The sequence below is a fragment of the Dipodomys merriami genome, unplaced genomic scaffold (assembly GCF_024711535.1).
Source record: "Dipodomys merriami isolate MVZ:Mamm:240054 unplaced genomic scaffold, mDipMer1.0.p SCAF_403, whole genome shotgun sequence".
Classification (NCBI taxonomy): Eukaryota; Metazoa; Chordata; class Mammalia; order Rodentia; family Heteromyidae; genus Dipodomys; species Dipodomys merriami.
Window position 1 is genome coordinate 717647 of NW_027205638.1, and position 17435 is coordinate 735081.

At 39.8% G+C, this 17435-nt stretch overlaps 1 protein-coding gene and 1 pseudogene across 1 annotated transcript in view; one reads left to right on the top strand and one right to left on the bottom strand.

Annotated features, from left to right (window-relative positions):
• Nucleotides 1–2061: 2061 nt before the first annotated feature.
• The window catches only part of LOC138806659 (zinc finger protein 658B-like), a 267776-nt gene continuing 252402 nt past the window's right edge, over nucleotides 2062–17435 (bottom strand). The window contains exons 8-10 of the mRNA XM_069992079.1: nucleotides 2938–3781; nucleotides 2546–2686; nucleotides 2062–2295 (exon numbers count right to left, since the gene is read on the bottom strand). Coding sequence (XP_069848180.1) covers nucleotides 2062–2295; nucleotides 2546–2686; nucleotides 2938–3781 — 1219 coding nt within the window. The remainder of the gene's footprint in view (nucleotides 2296–2545; nucleotides 2687–2937; nucleotides 3782–17435) is intronic.
• Nucleotides 15646–16135, top strand: LOC138806667 (cytosolic iron-sulfur assembly component 2B pseudogene; annotated as a pseudogene).

Consider the following 17435-nt stretch of genomic DNA (forward strand, 5'->3'; position numbering starts at 1 on the left):
TGCAACAAAATACTACATTTTGACTTAAGGTTCTGCAATGAAACCATTTTTAAAAATACTTTTCTAATTTAAAATATTGTAGTTCTTTGAATGTAAATATCTTTTTTTAAACATCTTAGAAGAGAAAATGTAACAGGGGGCACACCTTCACTGCCCTTATCAGAAGGACTCGTGATACAAAATAGAACAATATCAAAATTTGATATGTGGCATAAGGAGTAGAGCACCAAGCTTGAGCATAAAAACCAAAGACTAATGTGCCATGAGTTTAAAGTTCTCTATGAGCACAAACAAAAAAAGATAAATATAGTAATAGAATATCATGAAACAAATTGTGCATCATCTTATTTGTGTTGATGTCCAAATAGAAAACATTAGACATGGAAATCCAGAAATTTTACATGGGTTTTCAGAGTAGTGTGTGTGTGTGTGTGTGTGTGTGTGTGTATGAGAGAGAGAGAGAGAGAGAGAGAGAGAGAGAGAGAGAGAGAGAGAGAGAGAGAGAGAGAGAGGATAACTGTCCCTGAAAGAGAGAGAGAAGATAACTTTGTCCCTGTGACTAGGGGGATCCTGAGGAAGTAGTCACAAGGCGTAGTGTCATCAGGTCAGTAGAGTGCATAGTGGATGATGAAGGGAAAATAGCTTGGATGGTTCTCAGTGAGTTAAGGACTGTGGGAGTGACTGGGTATCTATCCTGAAGCACCTGGTGAGGGTAAGACTGACTGGGCCCCTGATTGTTGAGGAGTACCTGAAGAGGCAGATAACTTTTCTCAGCTGACCTTGACCCCTGGCGTGTTTGACTCACATCAGTAATCAGCAGAAAGTTGTCATTCCCTTCATAGCATCACTTCAGTAGGACAAAAGACTAACCGGGGCCAATCAGTCAAGGAAAAGTGAATTCTTGGCACAGATATCAATTGGTAATTGGTTCAGGATGTTCTGATCTGTGAACCATCTTGGGAGCCACGTAGAACAATGGTCACAGGTGGGGTCACCTACTGATCAGAAAGGCTCCCTAGAGGTCTTTGACAGCAAGATGGTGAGTGGATTGTACAAGTGTGCTCTTCCTCATGTCCTTCAGAAAAAGTCCATTTCGAAGAAGGTGACCTATTTTTCGCCAGGAGTGGAAATGTAGACTTGGTAGGCATTCATGATTTGAATCTTTTCCTGGCTTAGGCTATCTACTAGAGCATCAGTATTTCCAGGATAAGTTGATGAAGATTTGAAGAAAGGGAAAAAAACTTGCTCTGGCTTTGGATTCCATGACATTATACAGAGGAATGAAGGGTTCCAGGAGATAGCTCTCCAGCACTCAACTAGATTCTTTTCTCATTACCATTACTCAGGAGTGTTGGGATTCTGAGGAAGTATTTAAAAACAATCTACCCTTCCCTCAGGGCTGGGTTGAGATCACAGGAAACAGTAGATATTATCTATGAGCTGCAATATAAAGGATGTAGAGTTAAGGCTCACTTGACTTTCCCATGGTTAGACAATTGGAATAACATAGGCAGGAGTAACATGTCCACAACAACCAACATGGAACTGTGGCATAGAATAATCTATTCATTGTATAGATGTCATGTTCTATTTGAATCCAGGGCTCAGCTATGCTTTAATGGCTAAGGAATTTCCATATTTGTTACATTCATATGGCTTCTGTCCTCTGGGTATTTTCTGAGACAAACTGACCTATGTCTTCTTGAAAAACTTTCCACATTTGTTGTATTCATAATATGTCTCTCCTGTGGGTAGTCAATGAAGAATCCTAAGCTGTGCCTTCTGAGTGAAAAACTGCACATTTGCTACATGCATGAGGCTTCTATCCAGTGTGGGTTCTCTGATATAAATTGAGTTTTTTCCAGGTGAAAGATCTTCCACCTTTGTTATATTCCTAAGATATCTCATGTGTATGAATTCACTTATGCCTGCTGAGTTGGGAGGTTCTGGTTAAATGATTTTCCACATTTGTTACATCTATAAGGTTTCTCAACTGTGTGAATTCTATCATGTGTGACCTCCACTTAAAATCTTTCCATAGTTGTTGCATTCATAAGGTTTCTATCCTGTATGTGTTCTCTGATGCAAAGTGACATGTGACTTCCGGCTGAAAGACTTTCCACATTTATTGCATTCATAAGGTTTCTCACCTGTGTGAATTCTCTTATGCCTCTTGAGGTTTGACTTCTGGGTAAAGGATTTTTCACATATCTTACATTCATAAGGTTTCTCTGCTGTGTGTATTCTCTGATGGACACGAAGTTCTGTCTTCTGGATGAAAGACTTTGCACATTCGTTACATTTATATGGTTTCTCACCTGTGTGAATTCTTTTGTTTGTTGAGGGTTGACTTTCGGGTAAAGGACTTTTCACATATCTTACATTCATAAGCTTTCTCTGCTGTGTGTATTCTCTGATGGACATGAAGTTCTGTCTTCTGGATGAAAGACTTTGCACATTCGTTACATTTATATGGTTTCTCACCTGTGTGAATTCTTTTATGTTTGTTGAGGGTTGACTTTCAGGTAAAGGACTTTTCATACATCTTACATTCATAAGGCTTCTCTCCTGTGTGTCTTCTCTGATGAATAGTAAGTTCTGCCTTCCAGTTGCAAGACTTTCCACATTTGTTACATTCATAAGGTTTCTCTCCTGTGTGTGTTCTTTGATGAACATGAAGGTATGCCTTACGGGTGAAAGACTGTCCACATTTTATACAGGCATCAGTTTCTCTCCTGTGTATATTCTGTGGTGAACATGAAGGTGTGTCTTACGGGCGAAAGACCTTCCACATTTGTCACATTTATAAGGTTTCTCTCCTGTGTGTCTTCTCTGATGCAAAGTGAGGTCTGACTTCTGTCTGAAGGTGTTTCCACAGTTGTCACATTCAAAAGGTTTCTCTCCTGTATGGATTCTCCAATGAACAGTAAAGTTTGCCTTGTGTCTGAAAGATTTCCCACATTTGTTACATTCATAAGGTTTCTCTCCTGTGTGTGTTCTTTGATGAGCATGAAGGTGTGTCTTACGGGTGAAAGACCTTCCACATTTGTTACATTCATAAGGTTTCTCTCCTGTGTGTGTTCTTTGATGAGCATGAAGGTGTGTCTTACGGGTGAAAGACCTTCCACATTTGTCACATTTATAAGGTTTCTCTCCTGTGTGTATTCTGTGGTGAACATGAAGGTGTGTCTTACGGGCGAAAGACCTTCCACATTTGTCACATTTATAAGGTTTCTCTCCTGTGTGTCTTCTCTGATGCAAAGTGAGGTCTGACTTCTGTCTGAAGGTGTTTCCACAGTTGTCACATTCATAAGGTTTCTCTCCTGTGTGTGTTCTTTGATGAACATGAAGGGATGCCTTACGGGTGAAAGACTGTCCACATTTTATATATGCATAAGGTTTCTCTCCTGTGTGTATTCTGTGGTGAACATGAAGGTGTGTCTTACGGGTGAAAGACCTTCCACATTTGTCACATTTATAAGGTTTCTCTCCTGTGTGTATTCTGTGGTGAACATGAAGGTGTGTCTTACGGGTGAAAGACCTTCCACATTTGTCACATTTATAAGGTTTCTCTCCTGTGTGTCTTCTCTGATGCAAAGTGAGGCCTGACTTATGTCTGAAGGAGTTTCCACAGTTGTCACATTCAAAAGGTTTCTCTCCTGTATGGATTCTCCAATGGACAGTAAAGTTTGCCTTGTGTCTGAAAGATTTTCCACATTTGTTACATTCATAAGGTTTCTCTCCTGTGTGTGTTCTCTGATGAAAAATGAGGTATGACTGCCTGAAGGTCTTTCCACATTTCTTGCATTCAGAAGTTTTCTCTTCTGTGTGAGTTCTCCAATGCCTGCTGAGAGATGACTTCTGGGTGGGAAATTTCCTACATTCCTCATATGCATAGGGTAGTTCTACTGTGGGTGTTTCAGGCTGGAAAGTCAGGTCTGACTTCTGAAAGATAAATTTTGCAAATTGGAGACTCATCAGACTACTCCTCTGGAGATTTGCTCTGAGGTTTTGTAAGGTATATTGCTTTAGTGAAAGACTAATGGACTAATGTCCACTACATGGACAAGGATTCTGTCCTGAGTATATTTTCTGATGTGTAGTGACTATAAGGCTAAAGTAGAATGTCTTTACAGACCATACATTCAGGTGCTCTCCTTACTCTCTGAAGTATTTCTTAGACAAGGAGAGCTGACTTATAGTCTTTTCTATATTTACTAAGTGGAAGGTCTCTCTCACACAAACCCAATTACATCTAAAAAATATGATCTCTAGCCGGGCGCTGGTGGCTCACGCCTGTAATCCTAGCTACTCAGGAGGCTGAGATCTGAGGATTGTGGTTCAAAGCCAGCCCGGGCAGGAAGGAAGGTTCATGAGACTCTTATCTCCAATAAACTGCTAGAAAAACAGAAGTGGTGCTTTGACTCAAGCGGTAAAGTGCTTACCTTGAGCTGAAGAGCACAAGGACAGCACCCAAGCCCAGAGTTCAAGCCCCATGACAAAAAAAAAAGAATATGATCTCTAACCCAGGCACTGGTGGTTCATGCTGTAATCCTGGTTACTCAAGAGGCTGAGATCTAAGAACTGTGATTCAAAGCCAGGCAGGGCAGGAAAGTCTGTGAGACTCTTATCTCCAATAAAGTACCAGAAAACAGGAATTGGTGCTGTGGCTCAGGTGGTAGAGCACTGCGTTGAGCTGAAGAGCTGAGGGACAGTGCATAGACCCTGAGTTCAAGCCCCACAACTGACAAAAAAGCTTTTTAAATAAGAAAATTTTTAAAAAAGAATATGGTCTCTGAGTTTAATACTTCCCTTCTCCATATTCAAAATTCTGCAGCTCATTTGGAGTTCTCATACTTTTGACTAAAATGTTCTGAATATCTGCAGGATTCTTTAATTACAGGAGACACACCAGGCCTACATGCAGCATGCATCTCATCAGGCTCACTATAGAGAAGCATGTTCTGATACTCAATGAAATCCTCAGTCCTTATCTCTAAGGAGTTCACATTATTTCTAATCACCTCTGGCTTATGTTTTGAGCTCAAATTAAGGGTCATTACTAATCTCACCCTTTCCTCCACTGTGTTAATTTTCGTGACTGTTGCTTCACACAGACATTCATCTGGACTTTGCTGGCACATCTTAATCACATCCTCAATTCCTGGGACATCTAAGATGAGTCATAGAAAAAAAGATAAAAAATAAGTAAAATCCAAAGTTCACTTAGTGTAGACATTTATTTCATTGTAACTGTTAGAGATTTTAAAATATCAAAGTCAGAAATGATTTATAGAAAATATATGCTTTTTTCTCAAATGTATTGAAGTAATACTGATTACTTCCAGTGGAAAATAATGTTTTTGTGTTTAAATTTTTTCTTCTTTTATATCAGAGGAAATATTTACTCAAATCACTCAACTATGTGCTGCTAGAATTTTAAGCCAAGTACTAGCCTTTAGTAATTATAGTGTTGTTTTTCTCAAATATACTTTTGTTTGATCATAAGGGGATAGCTGCTGTGTTTTTCATTTTTCTTGAAAAAATTTATGTACTGTGCTGCTTTTTTCTTAACTAGTAGGTTAGGAAAAGTAATATTTCCTAGATTCAGAGACCAAAAGAATGTTTTATACACCCCTTGTCCTTTCACTTAAACAGGAATTGTTCTCAGAAGTAAGGATTCATACCTATATCTCTTCAGTTCTAACTTCTTAGTAAGAATTACTTTTAGGTCCCTTTGAGAATTTTAAAAACCATTTCTCTCCATCTTTAACAAAGTTTCATCAAAATTCCTTTTCTAACACTCCTGCCTTTTAGATTCATGGAAGACCAAATATCCTCCAGGTAAAGATCATTCAATTATCCTCTCTATACTAAAATCTTTGGTTCTGAATCCCAGTCTCTGCCAACCATGACTGATAAGAAATTTGCCTTCTCTGGGACTGGGAAGGTGGCTCAGTGGTAGAGCGCTTGCCTTGCATGCATGAGGCCCTGGGTTTGATTCCTCAGCACCACATAAGCAGAAAAAAAAAAGCCGGAAAGTGGCACTCTGGCTCAAATGGTAGAGCGCTAGCCTTATGCTGAAGAGCTGAGGGACAGTGCCCAGGCCCAGAGTTCAGGCCCACGACTGGACCCCCCCCCCAAAAAAAAAAGAAATTTGCTTTCTCAAAGTATAGTAGCCCAGAAGTACTCCTTATTTCCACTTACCCGGATTGTGCTAGTTTCAAAGAAAATGATATCTCATTTCCTCCATTACTTTTTGTTGGTTTGTTTCAGAATGATTTCCACACAGAGAAAGAGAATTGCTAACTATAACTCAACTGCCACACAGAATTCAGGGTATCTCCATATTAATTCTTGATTCACAAAGGAGATAAAGGATCACATAATTCTCTGACTAGGAACATTATTGCTCAGTTCAGCACAAGATGAACTTACCAACTGGGGGCTGGATCCAATGTCACTATGCAAGGTGCATTAACTTACCTGAGAAATTCTTGTCTGAGGCTTCTCCTATCCATGGTTCTACACCTTGCTCCAGCTTGACAATCAAGTTAGGTTTAGGAACACAGGGCCCTGCTAATAAGAACCAGTGCAGAACTATTGTTCATGCTGAGTCATCATTCCTCTAACATCTCAGACATCCTGTTCACAATGTTGCTCTTAAATGTTGTTTCTCAGTTCTCACTGGCTTCATGATTGACTTTCCCCAGCTTTGGATTTATTTTACCGGTTTTGTTGCTTAATCTCGGCCCTTGTGCTCTATGATAGCAATGTACCAGTTTAAGTCCCCTCTACACTTTTAATTTTTGAGTGGTTAGTTGGAGATAAGAGTCTCATGGGGACTATTCAGCCATTGCTGGCTTCAAACTGAAATTCCCCAGATTCAGCCTTCTAAGTAGCTAAGATTATAGGCTTGAGCCATTGCACCCAGGGACAGGTTTGGATTATAAATAGCCACTTTCAACTAGTGATTTCCAGTTCATATTTCCAATAGTCATACCTCTTCTACTGTATACCATCTAAAATAATCACCTCAAGTTTGGGAAGACAGTCTCCTGTTAGTGGAGCATAGTTTAAAACTTTTGTCAAATTTCTGATTTGCTTCTTGAAGAATGAGAATAAAATTGCCTCAGGAGTTACATGATAAAGTTGAAGTTTTCCTTTGGAAGAAATGATACTTCTCACACACTGGAACCTTACATCTAAATACTATTGAAAATCTGACAAATATTCAGCTATCTACTGAAAACAAATCATTTGACTTTGCAAATTAGTATGACTTTTGCTCACCCAAAGACACCAGGTTGTTGTAGGTCTCCAGCATTACATCTCTATACAAGGTCCTCTGAGCAGTGTCCAGGTCCATCCACTCCTCCCAGCTAAAGTCCACAGACAAATCATCAAATGACACCAGCTTCTGTGAGGGTATATTTCCATCAAATAATTAGCCTTCAGTCATGGGAACAGTAGGTCTGGAATTTCACCCTTTTAACGTGTATTTTGTGTCATCTATACATTGGGAGAATTAAAAATCAAATATTTTGCCTCTATGTTAACACTAATTAAAATACAAAGATTCCCTAATAAATCAGAACACATTTTTGGTGCTAGCAAGAGAAAGAAGATAACAATTCTAAGGAGCTAATAACCTGACATGATAACATTAAATATAAGTAGGTACCAGAAAGATGTTTTGATAAAATTTACTACATATTAGGGTAACAATGTAGTAAAAAAAATTACTTTTTCTTCCCAGTGAAGAGCCTATTTAGATCTTCTATTAAAAAGTATTGTTGTAAGCAATCAAAACACATTAAGGATATCACATGGACTACATACCACTTTAGTAGATCTACAAAAAGCACAGTGTCCAGGTTAATGTTAAATGGAGTAAGAGTACTTGAGAAAGTAGCTAATGATTGATAAGGCCATACAAGATTTGACTTAGTTCCCACAATAACAATATCCTATGTCAATCATTTTTGTTATTAATTTTCTAAAGAATGTAGTGAGGTCATAGATATCCTGATACTTCCTTCCTAAGTAAAAAAGAACTGCTAGCATGAATTTTTGTGAACATTGCCTACCTCCTACAATATAGACTACAGGTGAGGGAGTAATAAAATATTTCTTGAAAAGATTATTTGAAATAAAATACAACACTTAATTTGAATCATGAAATATTTGAGTTTAGGTTGAATATTAATTCTGCATAAACCAATAACAATAATCTTGTTTCATTGTAATATCCAATTAACTGTTAATGTTAAATATTCAGGTAAGAATAAACAAAACAATTGCTTCTAGCTCAACTGGTATCCTATCCTACTTACTTTGGAGGCTGAGGTCTATAAACCAGCCTGAGTAGACAACTCAATTTAAGCAGCTAATAAGCAGGTTGGACTCATGGCTAAAGTGATGGGCCCAACATTGAATGAAGAAGCTAACTGACTATGAGGGCTGTGAGTTCAAGATCCAGTACTAGCCCAAGAAAGGTATGGTGGTGATTGAGGTAGGAATGTCAAATGAGTTTCCAAGTTAGATACCAACTGTGACAACACAGCAATCCTCATCTCAGAGCTAAAGAGAAAAGAAAAAGTGGAACAGGGAGAGAAGGTGAGCAAAGGGGTAGGGAAAAGAAGAAAGAAGAGAGGTGTGGAGAGGAGGGAAAGAGAGGGAAAGGGCAGGAAGAAAAGAAGAGAGGAGGGAAGAAAAGCTTCATGACATTAGATTTGACAGTAACTCCATGGATAGGACACCAAAAGTATCTGATACAAAGCTAAACATTATTTAAATTCATACACTTAAAACTTTTCCTTCAAAAGGTACAATGAACCAAAAAGAAAAAACATGGTATAAAAGAAAATGTTCTCAAATATTTCTAAATATGTTAATTACTGGAATGCATTAGAAAATATAAAACCAATCCAAAACTACTGCACAGAAAATCTGATTTTAAAATGGGAAAAAAACTGAAGAATATATGCAAATAGTAAATAATAGTAATGAGAAAAATTCATATCAAAATTATAATGAAATAACTAACAATCTCTCTATGTGTATATGTCTTTAGGTTTTTCTAATTTTCTTTGGCTCTGGAATCCCATAGAACTATCTAGGCAACACTTTCCCTATATAATGGATAATAAAAATCTGAATTCTAAGAGCCACATCAGCAAATTAAATTGATCAGTAAGAAAAACTAGTTCCCAGATAGATCAGTTGAAGAAAAGAAAAAAAGAGACAGATGGATGGAAGAGGCCCTGAGAGAAAGAAAATGAAAAAGTGATAGAAAAATAGATACAAAAAGAGAGAGCGAGAAAAATAACGAAAGCTAGTGAGTAGAAAATCTAGAATAAATAGTTCTGGAATCCTTAGCCAGAGCAAAAAGGTAAGAAAAGGACATTAAAGAGAGCCACAAAAGGAAGGAAGAAATTAAACTATCCCTATTTGCAGATGACATGATCTTATACCTAAACGACCCCCAAAATTCCACTCCCAAACTCACAGAACTTATAAGTCACTTGGGCAAAGTAGCAGGATATGAAACTAGTGCACAAAAATCAGTTGCCTTTCAGTATATCAACAATATACAAGAAGAAAGGGAAATCAGGAAAACAACCTCATTCATAATAACCTCCAAATGGCTAGGAATTAACCTAACCAAAGATGTAAAGGACCTATTTAGTGAAAACTATAAAAGCCTAAAGAAAGAAATTAAAGAGGACACCAGGAAATGGAAAGACCTTCCATGTTCTTGGATAGGCAGAATCAATATTGTGAAAATGGCCATCCTGCCAAAAATGATATACAAATTCAATGCAGTTCCAATAGAGAAAACAACCCAAAAATTCATCGGGAACTGCAAAAGACCTAGAATACCCAAAGCAATCCTAGGCAAAAGGAGCAAAGCAGGAGGTATCACAATACCAGATTTCAAGCTCTTCTATAGAGTCATAATAACTAAACAGCTTTGTGTTGGCACAAAAATAGACCTGAAAACCAATGGAATAGACTAGAAGACCTAGAAATAAAACCACATACTTACCATCAGCTGCTGTTTGACAAAGGAGCTAAAGACATACACTGGAAAAAACATAGTCTCTTCAACGATTGGTGCTGGGAAAACTGGGCAGCCACATGCAGAAAACTATAGTGGACCCCAGCCTAATACCATGCACTAATATCAACTCAAAATGGATTAAAGATCTTAACATCAAACCTCAAACTCTGAAACTACCGCAGGACAGAGTAGGAGAGACACTGGAACTTAAAGACACAAGCAGTACCTTCTTGAACAGAGAGTCCCAGGGTCACAACAATTGGAGAGAGACTCAACAACTGGGACTACCTTAAAATAAAAAGTTTCTGCACAGCTACAGACATAGCTACCAAACTATAAAGACAGCCAAACAACTGGGAAAAGATATTTACCAGCAATACACCAGACAAAGGCCTAATATCCACTATATACAGGGAACTCAAGAAACTAATCTCTCCCAAATCTAACAAACCAATAATTAAATGGGAAAGGGATCTAAAGGGAAATTTCTCAGAAGAAGAGATAAAAATGGCAATTAAACACAGGAAATGTTCATCATCCCAGGGCATAAAGGAAATGCAAATAAAAACAACCCTGAGGTACCACCTTACCATAGTCAGAATGGCTTAGATCCTAAATTCAAACAACAACAAATGAAGGTGGGGATGTGGAGAAAGATTAGTGGTGGGAATGCATTAGCAGTGGGAATGTAACTAATGCAACCACTCTGGAAAAAGCAGTCTGGAGGTTCCTCAGAAAACTAAACATACACCTTACCTATGACCCAGCTATATCACTCCTAGGTATCTACCCTGAGCAACAGGAACCAGGATACAAGGACACATGCACCTCCATGTTCATTGCTGCACTTTTCACAATAGCCAAGATATGGAAACAACACAGATGCCAACTACAGATGAATGGATCCAAAATTGTGGTACCTATATACAATGGAATTTTTTATGTAGCCATTAGAAAGGACAAAATAATGACATTTTATAGGAAAATAGAACTAGAACAAATCATGTTGAGCAAAATAAGCCAAGCTGACATATGGTCTCCCTGATATACAAGTGCACATATGAGGGAATCTAGGAGGAGGGTATAGAATCACAAAGAAACAAGTGATAAAATACAGCAAAGGGGTCTATCAGCTGCCCTGGACATCCATGAAAGTGAACTACATACACAACTCAAGGGCAGTGGTGGAAGGGAGGGAATGAGAGAGAAAGAGGGAATAGCTTACACTAAGCACAAAGAAAGAAATGTGCATATCACCCGACATGGAAGAGATAGTTGTATTGTCAAAGTTTGTAGAGTTCACAAGCTTCATAGACCATGATGATGACAATTAGCCTTGTAAAGTTAAAAATGTGTTTTGACTTTGGCTAACTATCCCAAAATATTGTGGAAATTTAAGTAATCACTTCATCTCAATAAATAAATTTTAAAACATTGGAAACAAGCAAATCTGCACTCAAGACAAAAGGTGAGATTTTATAAACTACTAAATCTATAAGCAATTTTTAATTAATTTATGAACATGTTCCTCAAGCTGGACCTGTTTTTTCTGTTTTTAAATCTTAGACATACTTAGGTTCATAAAATGGAATGTACAGTAAAGAGGAATAAAAAGCAACTCACCAGAGATCCGTTCATTCTTTCTTGCTGTTGACAATGAACAGATGATTCTGGAAGCATGGCTGGAAGATAAGCCAAATTACAGAGTCAGGAAAAAACCTGTGTGATTTTGCCCCAGATTTTCCTGCTCAAACCATTATACATAAGCTGGAAAAGCATAAAGCCTTCTTATAAGGGAAGATTGTTTCAAGTGTGAAGTAAAGCATTGAACACTAAAGACAAATCCACAGTCCATTAGTTGGTATAGTATAAAAGCAATTCATGTCTATGTTTAATATACATGTAGAATTCATAAAAACTAATGTTCCCACAAAATAATTGAATAATTGAAACCAAAAAAAATTATATCACATTTTTACTAAAACTAGTTATTACTGAAATACACTTAGAGACACATGAGCTATTAATCTATTAATGCACAGGTATCCATCTTAGGACTCCAGTGACCATTTGTGCTCTACCTCATACATACTTAGACACCATGGAATGCATGTATGTTATAACTTAATTTTTCTCACCCAGAGTTATACCGGAAAAAATATATACAATTCGTTTTTCTAATGTTATAGTGTTCCAATAATGGTTGCCAAATGGCCTAAATTCTCTGTATCGAAATACTCAGAGCACCCTTGTACAATGACTTGCTATTTGCCATTGAACCTGCTTGACACCAGTAAAGATGATGCAAACACAGGTTTGAGAAGCTCCTAATTCTCACTTTCCTAAACAGTCAAATTAAGAACCTTGGGGGCTAGGAAGGTGGCTCAGTGGTAGAGCGCTTGCCTTGCATGCATGAGGCCCTGGGTTTGATTCCTCAGCACCACATAAGCAAAAAGAAAAAAGCTGGGGCGACCCAGGCCACCAGCAGCGGGAAGCGGGGGGCCTGGCCACAGAGAACTCAGAGAACTCCGGGGCCTGGAGCACGGCCCCGCCCAGCCCCGGCCTCGCCTCACCTCCTGGCCCAAAAGGCCGCGCGCACTCCCCAGTACCCTGATTTCTGCAGCGGGCAGTGGGATGTAGTCTCCAGAAAGCAGTGCTTCCTCCAGCACCTCCTGTTGGACTTTGTGGTGGATTCCAAGGTGTGACACCTCCCTGGGATAGCTTCCCTGACAGCCTACAGTTCCATTAGATTGGTCGTATGTTTGTCATCTGGGTATTGCAGAAGGGCCTGGGGTAAGTGCCACTGACTGCCAGAGCCTCGGTCCTGCTGAAGTGAACAGTCTTAGGGAGGACCCTGCAAACTACTTACCAGCACTGAGGATGCTCCCTATTTGGAAGAGATTCTAAGTTGCACATTTCAAGTCCTGGAGAAGTAACATGTCCAAAGTGGAAAGGGAGCAATGACAAGGCCTTCAGCCTGTCAATGGCTTATGCTGTCAAAGCCCGGATTGGAAGCAGGCCCTGGGGTTTTGAAGACCAGCCGTGGAGTTAAGCTGGGAAATGCAAGATAGAGGGACCCTTCATGCTGCATCATCTCATAGCAGAAAGCAGAAGAGGAAGGGGCAATGAGAGAGAAAGAGCTTGGACTCACAACTTCAAGCTCTTTAATAATGAGCATGAAACCATTTGGGGATTTAAGTTTCCACTGCACATTCAAACCGCAACAGCACCTATCATGGGCCAGCAGTTTGCAGATGAAGTTGCATTGGCTACAAGATCTGGTGGATGTTGTGAATGAAGACTTACGAGTGAAATTGGTCTGTCTGTTACTCATCAGTGAGAAGTTCCTGGCTGTCACTCTTCCTTCTAATACTCTATTGAATTTAGAGATTCCCCAACTGCTTTCATCTGATTCAATAAGCAGAGCAAAGGAAAATGTGATCAACTACCTGAGGTTGTTACCATTGCTTTCAATTTGGGGATGAAAATAGAAGGAACTGGAAGAATGTTTTAATGGTCAGCTATTGGCTGGAAGCAGCCCCTAGAGCACATGACCTCATTTCTCGGCTTCTACAAGCAAATGCAGTCTGAAAATACTAAGTGGAGGATTCCAAAAATTAACTAACTTCTTACAGTTTGTTGTTGTGATTGTTGTTTTTGCCAATCCCTTATTGTGCCTAGTTTACAAACGAAACATTATCCTAGGTGTACATGGATAGGAAAACCATTGGTCCTTCAAGGCTCAGTTCCGTTTGTGGTTTGGGGCATCCTCTAAGGGTTGTGAAATAGGATACAAGGGATTGTAACATAGCATGTCTATAGGCCAACTCCAGGTAGCAGGCCTTCGATGAGACACATGTTGTAAACATAGGCAGAAAGAGGAAATGTTTGTAGACAAAGAACAAAAATGTCACCCCATTTGTAGATTTAAAAAAATAAATAAAGCCAGGAGCCTATGGTTCAGGCCTATAATCCTAGCTACTTAGGAGGCTGAGATCTGAAGATTTCAGTTCAAAGCCAGCCTGGGTAGAAAACTCAGACTCATATCTCCAATTAATCACACACACACACACACACACACACACATACACACACACACACATACACACACAGCTAGGAGTGATGCTGTGGGTCAAGTGGTACTAGCCTTGAGCAAAAAAGCTCAGGGACAGTGCATGAGTTTCAGCCCCGGACTGGCACAAAAATAAATACATATACATACCTACATACATACATACATACATACATACATGCATGCGTACACGTCCTTCCATGAAGCCATGGAACAGCAACCACGTCAGAATTGCTTGGTCAAGAGGTAACAGAGAACTCAGCCTGCATTAGGTTCATAGGAGGAAAATCTTCCAGCTCAATATGAAACTAACTTTGACCCTATTTTACAGTTAAAAAGAAAGAAAGAAAAAAAAAAACATACCCAGAAGTCCCAATCCTTTAAAATCCTATCTTTAAATAAAACAGAATTCTACTCTCAAAAAAAAAAGAAAAAGAAAAAAGCCAGAAGTGGCACTGTGGCTAAAGTGGTAGAGCGCTAGCCTGGAGCTGAAGAGCTGAGGCCCCATGACCGGGCCCCCCCCACAAAAAAAAAGAACCTTGGCCATCCTGCTGGAGATACAGGGCCTAATAAAGATGCAACATAAAATACTGCTCATAGGAGTGACACAATCCCAACCAACCACCCTCAGCAAAGGACCCAGAATATTAAAGTTTTCTATGTTTCTTAAACAACATTAACACAAAAGACTAAGCTGAGGACACCCCAAATTTTAGATTCATAAAAGTTAAATATAATGAATTAAATAGCTGTGAACTTTTGCTTATACTTGTTGGTTTATCACACAGGAATTGCTATTATCCACAGTTCTGTTTTTTTTTTTTACACAATTACTTAGAATGGAAATTTGCTAATCTAAAATAACATGAACTGGGTTGTAGGGGAGGGAAAGTAAAAGAAAATTGAGGGAAGGAAGAACAAGTTTGAAAAGAAATGTACTCATTACCTTAGTTATATAACTGCAACCCCTCTGCAAATCACCTTGACAATAAAAAAGGAAAAAAAAAGGAAGTAAAATCTGAAACACCATCTTACTGACCATACATAATTGCTCTGTGAGAAAACACAGAAACACATAGACCTACAAAGTCCTTGATCACCTATATAAATGTTTGGTAATAAAATTAGAGATAATTATGTTGAATTCTCTATTGGTGAAAAAAAAAAAGAACTTTACGGTGATATTTGCCAAGAATGAGAATCTACTCTGCAGATTTCAGTGAGGATGTTTTAGGAAAGACAATATGAATAATTTTAAAGCAACGTTTGTATCTTACTACTGGTTTTGTCCGCATCACCTGAATGCTTTCATACTTTAAAAAACTTTAAAAGATTTAATTATTGGCAATGTGTCTATATTCACAATGCTTGACACTGGGAGTGAAATATCTTTCAGGGTGGGCATTTTTTTCTTTTGGGATTTGGACTATCATCATAAACATAAGTGACTGAAGATCACTCCTTAAACATTAAAAAATTTCTATTTCAGGTTGGCCGCAGTTGCTGGATGGTAGGCGGTGGCCGTGGCCTGCTGGAGAATGCAAACCCCCTCATCTATGAGCGCTCTGGGGAGCGGCCCGTGACTGCAGGGGAGGAGGACGAGGAGGTTCCCTACAGCATTGATGCACCAGAGATCTTCGATCTTACTCGCTCCATCAATGACCCAGGGCATCCCCTGACCCTAGAGGAGTTGAACGTAGTAAAGCAAGTTTGGGTTCAGGTTAGAGACCCTGAGAGCACAGTGGCGGTGGCCTTCACGCCCACCATTCTGCACTGCAGCATGGCCACCCTTATTGGTTTGTCTATCAAAGTCAAGCTTCTGCGATCCCTTCCCCAGCGTTTCAAGATGGATGTGCACATTACCCCAGGAACCCATGCCTCGGAGCATGCAGTGAACAAATAGCTTGCAGATAAGGAGCGAGTAGCAGCTGCCCTGGAGAACACCCACCTACTAGAGGTTGTGAATCAGTGTCTGTCAGCTCGTTCTTAAGCTTGGCTTCTGACTCCCAGCCTGCATACTGGTCTCTACTGGCCCCAGCTGCATCCAGGGGTCATGACTTTGTTTTCTTGAATCACTGACAATGAGAAATTAACATTTTGCATTTTGTAATAAACCTTTAATTTATATTCATTAAAAAATTTCTATTTCAGATTATTTTATTAGACATATTACTACCAATTATAGCTGGGAGTAGAGATGTGGCTTAAGTGGTAAACATTACCCTTGAGCAAAAGAAGTTCATAGTGTTTAGACCTTGATCTCAAGAACTGGGACTAGCACACAAAAAGAGGGCATTGTATTTTAATTATAGTTTATCAATTGTCTTGGAATATATTTTTAGGCACTCATTTTAAGTGGTGTAAAATATGCTCATTATTCTTTTGGAGAAATTGTAATTTATCAACAACAGAAAGTAGAGGAGCTGGGAAGATGGCTCAGTGTAGAGCGCTTGCCTTGCATGCATGAGGCCCTGGGCTAGATTCCTCAGCACCACATAAGCAAAAAGAAAAAAGCTGGAAGTGGCGCTGTGGCTCAAGTGGTAGAATGCTAGCCTTGAGCTGAAGAGCTGAGGGACAGCACCCAGGCCCAGAGTTCAGGCCCCATGACCAACCCCCCTCCCCCAACAAAAAAACCCAAAAAACAAACAAAAAAAAAGAAAGTAGAGAATATCCATGTTAGTAACATTTTAAAGTTGCAAATGCCATAAGAAGTGCACAAAAATAGGACCAACAGGGAGTTCCGGGAAGATGGCGGAGGAGAAGCTGGAATCTGAACAAGCTCTCGCATAGAAAGCAGCATTAGAGTTCCAGTGAACAGTCCTAAGCCAGAGAATCACACCAAGTGTGCCATCACAGGACAGAGAGTTAGACAAGAGAGGGGAAGCCAAGGCAAGTGGTCGCCAGCAGCCGCCACGGCGGCGGCGGCGGCAACAGGGTCGCAAGCGGCAGAGACCACAGCCGGGGGCCATACCTGAGCGCTCACACAGAGAGTCCGGGACGAAGGAGCCAGACGCAGCGGCCGAGCGGATTCTACTCAACACCAGCAAGAACCAACAAAGAGCGGACATCCTCACCCTGCAGCTTGCAGACCAGAGACGACCCAGGATCCAAGACTCGGCACCAGAGACGACCCAGGACCCAAGACTCGGCGTGAGTACAAGCCCGACATCCTCACTCCTCAGGGAGCAGAGGAAGGAAGGCCACCCCTCCCCCCCCAGCACCGGTGATCTCCATCTTGGATACCGACAAAGCTCGGAGTTGCTGCTAGCTTCAGCTCAGGCCTTGGAATAAAATGAG